The sequence below is a fragment of the Lipotes vexillifer genome, unplaced genomic scaffold, assembly GCF_000442215.2.
Source record: "Lipotes vexillifer unplaced genomic scaffold, Lipotes_vexillifer_v1.1 scaffold139, whole genome shotgun sequence".
In the NCBI taxonomy this organism is placed as follows: domain Eukaryota; kingdom Metazoa; phylum Chordata; class Mammalia; order Artiodactyla; family Lipotidae; genus Lipotes; species Lipotes vexillifer.
Genome location: NW_006793370.1, coordinates 1,247,012 through 1,255,558, shown reverse-complemented (window position 1 = coordinate 1,255,558; position 8,547 = coordinate 1,247,012). Strand labels below are relative to the sequence as shown.

The 8,547-nt window shown below is 39.0% G+C and overlaps 1 protein-coding gene across 1 annotated transcript in view; it reads left to right on the top strand.

The window, feature by feature from the left end:
• The window catches only part of USH2A (usherin), a 773,469-nt gene that overhangs the window by 170,202 nt on the left and 594,720 nt on the right, over window positions 1-8,547 (top strand). The window contains exon 14 of the mRNA XM_007466317.1: window positions 5,243-5,406. Coding sequence (XP_007466379.1) covers window positions 5,243-5,406 — 164 coding nt within the window. The remainder of the gene's footprint in view (window positions 1-5,242; window positions 5,407-8,547) is intronic.

Below are 8,547 nucleotides of genomic sequence, written 5' to 3'. Positions count from 1 at the left end.
GCACCCCCAGGGTTCAGCAGACTGTGGCCTGTGGACCAGACCTGGCCTGCCACCTATTTATGGAAATAAAATTTTATTGGCGCGCAATAATACTCAATCTTCACATACTCTCTATGGCTGCTTGCACACTACTACAGCAGAGTTGAGTTGCCCCAGAGGTCATGTGGCCACAAAGCCTAAAATATTTAGTCTGGTCCTTTTAGATAAAGATTGCTGAGTCTGTAACCAAGAGTCGGTGACCCCTGAGCAAGTTACTTAATCCCACCAAGCATTGTAGAATCATAACCCTATAGATTTGGAAAGGAGCTTAAAAGTAACTTTGGTTAAACTGTACCCTATACATTTTTCTACATAAATCACCTTTAAGGATAACTGATCATTCAGCTTCTGCTGAAAACATGGGACTAAAAAGAGCTTATTGTCTCTGAAACAACTCGTCTTTTTTTCAGACAACTCTAATCTTATTCTTCATATTAAGCAAAAATTTCATTCCTGCGACTTTCTTCACCGATCTTACTTCTGCCTCTGGGGTCACAGAATTGGTGTACTTGCTTCTCCCTGAGAGCACTTTAAGAATTTGACTCTGCTTTCAGACCTCAGAGTTATCATGTTCATATAATGAGGAGGTTAAGGAAAGGAACACTAGAGCTTCTAGACATAAACGTGTGTTATTGTTAATATAGTGAGTCTTCTGGGATTTCTTTTCCTTTTAAATGTCTGGTCTTGGTGACTAGCATGTTGGACGTGGCCTACATTCCCTGTGATTAGGTGGAATGCCAACAAAGGAGAAAGTGGCAGAGGCCCAAATACAGGACTGACAGGAATGTCCCCACCCTGGACTTGGATGGCACTGTTGTCTGGATGCAAGGGAGTCACTGCCCAGGTCCAGTTCTTATGAGTCCCTTCACTTGTAGGAAGGCTTCACTAGCGGGGGTGGGCTGAACACTGCAGACTCATCCCTCCTTGATGAGGCAGCACCACTCACTTCCTCTCCAGTAAGCCATGTGCTACGGCTTTCAGCTCACACACAGAGCATCTCCAAACCCCAAATCCCTCTCTTATAATTCTGGACGTCGGTTCTAAGAGAATCTGGTGCTACTAGTTGTCTGTGAAGAAAGGGAAACTGGGAACCTCAGTGAGACCACACGTCCACTGCAGAGATGGAATAGAATCTTAACCAGGGGAAAACCAGACTCCTCTGGAGGGCACTCATGGGATCCTGCACAAAAGGACTGAACCAAGAACTCTTCTGGCCTTAGGGAGTCAGAATAGAAGGCCAGCCCTTAAAGAGTGGTCCCTTCCTTGGGGAGAGGTTAGCCAGGGGGGACAGCTATGCCAATCAGAAAGGGCTCAAAAGAGTTAAATTGTTATTAAAGCTATGTGTCACATTTAGATTTATCTGTGGTGTCCTAAGTCTAAAGCTTTTCTGGTGCTTTATTCATTCATTTATTCAACAATATTTATCGAACACTTACTGGTTGCTGGTCTTTGTGCTAGGGACTGATGGAAGAAAACTCTTTGTCTAATTTCTCCAATTTGCCTTGAAGCCTCTTTCTCTTCTCTTCTTAATGACTGTTAATAATCCTTGACTAAAGTCCCCCAGCAATTGGAGGTCTCTTCCTTCTTTGTTCTCTGTGTTGAATGATGACCCCATCATCAGCAAATTAGAAAACCGGGAGTAACCCCGTGCCCGTCTTTCCCTCTCCACGTCTCTTTTCCATTTGTCCACCCCCATCCTACTGAGTTTACACACTAAACATTTCTTAAATCTATCCTGCTCCTTCCCACTGTCACCACTGCACCTAATCTAACAACGTCTTACCTCTGCTTACCTGTCCAGCTTTATCTGTCACCACCTTCTTGTTTGGAATTTATATCCAAAATTTTTGAATTGCTTAAAATTTCACACCCTCTCCTGCCGTGTCTTATCTCTCTCTTTTCTCCCCTCCCTGGTTGGCTTGGCTTATTCCTATTCATCTTTTTCTATTTTTCTTTTTTGCGGTACGCGGGCCTCTCACCGTTGCGGCCTCTCCCGTTGCGGAGCAACAGGCTCCGGACGCGCAGGCTCAGCGGCCGTGGCTCACGGGCCCAGCCGCTCCGCGGCACGTGGGATCTTCCCGGACCGGGGCACGAACCCGCGTCCCCCGCATCGGCAGGCGGGCTCTCAACCACTGCGCCACCAGGGAAGCCCTCCTATTCATCTTTTAATATGCAGTCCAAACATCCTCTTCCAGGATTCCTTCTTACTACTCCTTTCCCTGCCCCGATCCTTTTCCGCCAGAGTAGGTAGTTGTTCCTTTTCTGTGTTCCCAAAGAGTCTGAACACATCTTTATTAATGCTCTGTTTTATCATTTCTCCCTAGACTGAGGGCTCTTGAAGACAGGGACAGTTCTATCTTGTTCATCTTTATGTGCTCAGTACCTAGTCCAGTCCTCGGACATAATTAGCCCTCAGTGAATGTTATCGATGTCAGTCAATATCTTTAACTCAATTTGATGTTACCTATGAGTTGAGGCTCCAGACAGAAGAGAGGTGTCCAAAGAGAAACGTCAGTAAAGTTATCTATATCCTGGACCATATCCGTGGGCCTCCTATTGTGGTAGCTCTTCGTCACGTGATAAAGTTTCTGACAATGAGATGCACTATTGAAACTCGTTCCCTTCATTCATAGTGATGTTTCCGCAATAGTAATAAGTAGGATAACTCTTTCTCCTACTGTTTGCACAACTGGAAGGAGCTCTCTGGAAAGGAAAATATATGAGATTTGTGATTTAAGAGACAGAAGCTAGTTACCTTCTTTCCCATTCTATCCAGTAAACACTAAGTTATGTAACGGCCCAAACAGAACTGTAATGGTAACCATAATGAACTGGTCAATAAACATCACAAATTGTTTATCTCTATAAATCTTGACAGATTACGCTTTATGAAATCCATTTAGCAAGTGAGGTTTTCCCATAAGGATGAAAAATGAAGATCTTAAACAGATTGCGGGAGAAGCCCTAGCTGTACCAGGAGAGTCAGTGTAATAAAGGTTTCTTTATATTAATATTACAAAAACCATTTATCCTCACAAAATCAATATCGCAATTCATCTTAGTTTGGTGTTTCTCTTTCTAAGCTTAAAATGTCTTTTCCTTCATTATGTATAATTTTGTTTTAATAAATGTGAAATGTATTTCACTTAGGAGATGCTCTTGAGGAAGGATAACTTATAAAATGGCATCAAACTTGTAGCTTATCTGCTAAAGAGTCTTGGAAGTGTTTCAAATTATATTTGAATGGCTGAGAAATTTACAGGAATCATTTTACTTAAACCTTAATTACAGAATTATCCCCAGCGTCCTGTAGGCTAGAAACAAACTGTAGTATTCAGAAAAGTCTCCCATGAACTTCATCCAGGTAAAAATCTCTCTTACTATAAAGTTAAGCCATTATAAGAAGTCAGAGAAGTTGCATATAACAATGGCTGGGATAAAAAGACTATGAAATCAGGAAGAGTCACATTTAGTTACTCAAAACACTGCATGCTTTCCTAAGAACTGGTTTATTCCGCTTGGATTTGGAACTTAATATCCCATGTATATTGACAGAGCTGACTTGGAGTTAAGCATGTAGCAGTTAACGTGAAGAAAATAGATCTCCATCAAAGAAAGGAATTACGTTATACACCGGAAACTATTACTCTGAATGTACTGTATGTAAAATAAATGTGATTGTCTCATGAGTGAACGGTAATAAAAGCTGAAATACTCGAGACGCACTTATTCATGAGTGGTGCAGTGATATATATATGCATTGAGAGAAGCTTGTCTCTCATTGCTTCTGCTTACCAATATTACATTAAAAGCTGACAAACAATATACTCTAAGTAATAGCATATAATGAAGTTAGGAGCAAATTAAATATTTTGTTGCTTCTGTAATTCCATTTTAATTTCCATGCATAATTTTCTTCCCATCTAATCCTTAAACACCTAAACAAAATATCTATTTGAGATGGAGTTCTGCTGCAGTGTCTATACATAAAGGATACAGTATAGTTGTTTGGAGGGAAACATGTCCTTTTATCATGACATAAAAAGGGCAAACTGCAGTATAGTGGGTTTCAAGACAAACTGTACTTTATTTATTCCCAAGGTGATATTAGTCCATAAAACAAATTTGCAGCTTATTTAGCAGCCTTAGCTTTTATCGGCTTTTTAAAGGGTCTTGAATGATTACCCAGGAGATCACACCATAAAAGTTGCAGTGAGATGAAGTAACTCTATCCATCCAGCATCTTTATTAGAAAATATAGGGGAAGCCATACTTTTGTTTTAAATGTACCCTATGGAAAGTCTCTTTTTAAAGGTGGTAGTCTTCTTACGTGTGCTGTTTTGCTTCTCTGAGGCTTCATGGTACCCAAATTGCTTATACTAATCTGTGACATTGACATGGAGTGAGTGTTTGAATAATTCACTCTGAGAAAACAGGTTTTAGTTTCTACCATGGCAAAATACCAAAACAGTGGTTTTTACAATCAACTTTGGGTCCAGGAAATCTAAGTCAAAATGAAGTTCTTTCATTATATTTATATCAATAGTATCTTTTCATAGATTAGAATAATGCTCTATTCTTTAATTATTTTGAGTGAATAAGTTTAGTGCATAAAATAAAAAGTGAAACATAACATATATTAAAGCATCAACAGTGTTTGAACATATCTTCCTCAAACTGTTTCCTTTGCAAAATGTAGTCTTTAGAAAACTGTATAATTTTTACTCTTTATAAAACTATAGGATTACAAGATTTTTAGGGGGAGCAATAATTGTCATACCCAGTTTTGTAGTTCACAACTTAAAAGTTACTTGAAGAGATAATTTTATGGGTAGCTCATCTTAATTTTTAGCTGTCAGGAGAACTGCTTTTGTGAGGGTGGAAAGTTTACAGTGTCCTTAATTGAGCAACTGGTATATGGAAAACAAACCATAAGATGCATCATGGCATATAAAAAAGCAATATAACACTTTCTTGGCCTTAATTAGTGTACAAAGAGATGGCTTCATAGAGATTTTATCGTAAGTGGCATTTTGATAAAGGTGTTTTTTCTGTTTTGTTGTATTTTGTGTTTTTTAGCTCAGGAATCCTTTTCAGACTATTTTATTCCACAATGTTATTGATAGATGTAACTTATACTGTGAATTACTGTGAATTACTAATCAAAACGTTATTCTCTTTGATGGTTTATTTGTCTTTTCAGATGTCAGCCATGCAGTTGTCATCTCTCAGGAGCCTTGAATGAAACCTGTCACTCAGTCACTGGCCAGTGTTTCTGTAAACGATTTGTCACTGGCTCAAAGTGTGATGCTTGTGTTCCCAGTGCAAGCCATTTGGATATCAACAATCCATTGGGCTGCAGCAAAAGTAAGTGACCTCTGGCCCAGTACTGGTATAGGAGGCAACATCAGGCAGGGCACTGTCTCCTTAATCTCTCTCTCCACCGAGAACTCATCAGAAGGGCTTAGGTACAATGTGGAGAATTTAAGTGAGAAGTGGAAAAAAAAATTACACTAAATGAAATTTGGGTTCTTTCCCTTGATTGGATCATTGAACCTGGTTATACGATTATCTTAGTAGTGGGAAATTGACAGTCGTTTGTTGCAGTGGTATCACTAACAAGGTGACCAAAGTCCTGGTTTACCCCAGACTAAGGGTTTTCCCAGAATGTGGGACTTTTCATTGTTAAATTTAGGACAACATCGGTTCAACCAAAATGAGTGGTCGCCTCACCACATAAGAACATTTCCAGGTAATTTCTATGGCAAATGGAAGATTACTGTGGGATTTATGTCCTTCCACCCCACCCCCACCATTATATGGACACTATGCTACTATTAGTTGTTTATTGATATTGTAGCAGTTATTATCATTATTTATCACCACATATTACTCCTGTATTTGATATTCCTGTCTTTCTACTTTAAGTTGCATTAGCTTTTTCAACATCTCTCACATTTTTAACTCTTGGAAGCCAAAGGTTACATCATAGTGTCTTTTGACTTCTCAACACTATTCTCCAGGGCCTTGAATTGACTTCTCAAGGTCACCTGCAGCCCTACAGTTTCATAGCATGTTGATGATTTCTTTGTATCTACTTCAAGATCATCTATCCTTACCTTTTCCAGAATTCCCAAGAAATGCCTGCTAAGAACATGTGGTAAGGAGCCCTCTATAATATATTGTACAATATGTTTTCCTCCTTGAGGTGTCCTGAGATTGTCGTGAGTCACAGTGTTAGGAAATGCCACAAGTCTGGACAAATCATCATAAATAAGCATGCCTGGAGCAGTGCTATCTATATTTAAGGAAGAGAGAGAAGTAATAAAATATTGGGGTCCACAGCAACTGTACTTGTTTTGGAAATAGTGGAAAGCAAGATGTAGCTAATGACTAACAAGACATTCAGCTTTTGTACCTGTGTGTTTTATCTTCAGTATCCTGTGTTTCACTGGTCTCTCTGGATTTTAGGAAAAGTAAAATTGTAGGTACTTACGCTACTCTTGGGAAAGGACTATCACAATTGCCTTTGTGTATAAATGCAGTCTAAACACCAATCTGGATTCATTGAACATTTAATTAATATTTGTTGTTCACTGATAAGCTATATAGTTGATTGATTTGTGTGCAACAGAAATTCCAGCATATTTCTTTGGATGTCAGTTGTAGATCATCGTTTATAATAGAATTGTGACAGCTTTACATACCACATATGGAATCTTAGAGATTTTTTGATTGGTTCTGCCACTAATGCTGTATGAAAATATTGGCTTCTGCTCCATTTTTTGCTACCTGTTCTTGCACCTGAGACACAGTCTAGGAATTACACCTCAGGCAAAAGTGGATGGTCTGGTCACTGGAAACCTGGCCTACACTTCTTAGTAGTGGTAGATGTTTCCTTTTTTTTTTTTTTTTTTTTTTTTTTTTTTTTTTTTTTTTTTTTTTGCGGTACGCGGGCCTCTCACTGCGGTGGCCTCTCCCGTTGCGGAGCACAGGCTCCGGACGCGCAGGCTCAGCGGCCATGGCCCCGGGGCCCAGCCGCTCCATGGCACGTGGGATCTTCCCGGACCGGGGCACGAACCCGCGTCCCCTGCATCGGCAGGCAGACTCTCAACCACTGCGCCACCCGGAGGCCCCTAACTTTTACTTTTGATGAGTAATTTTTTCCAGATATAGAGTTCTTGCTACCAACTATTCTTTTTTCTTTTGGGACTTTAAATATGTCATTCTACTACCTTCTGGCCTCCTTTGTTTCTGTAAAGCTTTAATTGTATTTCCCTTCAACTGTGTTATGAGTTATTTTTTCTCTTACTGCTTTCAAGAGTTTGTCTTTTTCTTTCACCAGTTTGACTACACTATGTCTAGGTCTGAATCACTTTGTGTGTATCCTACTTGAATTCATTATGCTTTTTGGAATTGGAGATAAGTGTTTTACATTGAATTTGGACAGTTTGAGCCAATATTTCTTCAAATATTTTTTTCTCCTTTCTCTGTCTTTTCTCTCCTTTGTGGTTCCCATTGCACGTATGTTGACACATTATACATATGACATTTACTCACAGATCTCTGAGGCTGTTTTCACTTTTGTTAAATTTTTTTGTCTGTTCTTTGGATTAGATAAATCATATTGTTGTATATTTAAATTCCATCTGTTGCTTTATAACAAGTTTACTGATTCTTCTTTCATTTCAAATCTGCCATTGAGCCCTCTCTAGAGAAGTTTCCATTTTAGTTATTATGCTGTTCAACTCTGGTCTTGGTGTTTTTATACATTCTCTTTCTCTGTTGAAATTCCCTTTTTGTCGAAACAAAATTATCATATTTTTCTTTAATTTTTAGAACACACTTATAATAGTTGCTTTGGCTTTCAGAGGTAGACATTATCATCTTCTTACTATAAATAAGAAAAGGGGCAGAGCATCCAACTGAAATTTGACTGCAGTCGTACAGTTACCAAAGTTCCCAAGCCGGGGTGTAATCCCAAACTGATGGATGTAGTCACAACCTTATACTTTCCTTCCTTAAAAGAGAGTCTTATACGAAGACCATTCCTGGCAATTTTGATTAATGAGTGTATGACCATTTTCTCAGAATCCTACTTTCAGCACATAAAAGTGGGTTCAAGTTATCTCATGCCCAGGATTTCAAAATATTTATTCTTAGAGTGGTATTGAACTCTCTAAACCTTCAGGTCTTTGAAAATTCTCACTAAATGTCAAACAAGCACTATTCATTCACACTGTGAAGTCAGACAAGATTGTGGTTAGAGATGGTCATAAAAAGTAATCAACTTTAAACATTTGGAAGAGCCTATGTGTGTATATATGTGTGTGGTTGTGTTTGTTGTCAAGGAAATTTTCACGTAATGCAAATCATTTTCTACATCCTTTGACCTGGGACTGAAACATCTGTCTCTCTTTCAATCATCCCAAAAGTATTTTGCCATCTTAGAAAATAGTTTAATGGTCGGGTTTGATTGCTCTAACTCTGAAATCTGTTGTGTTCCTG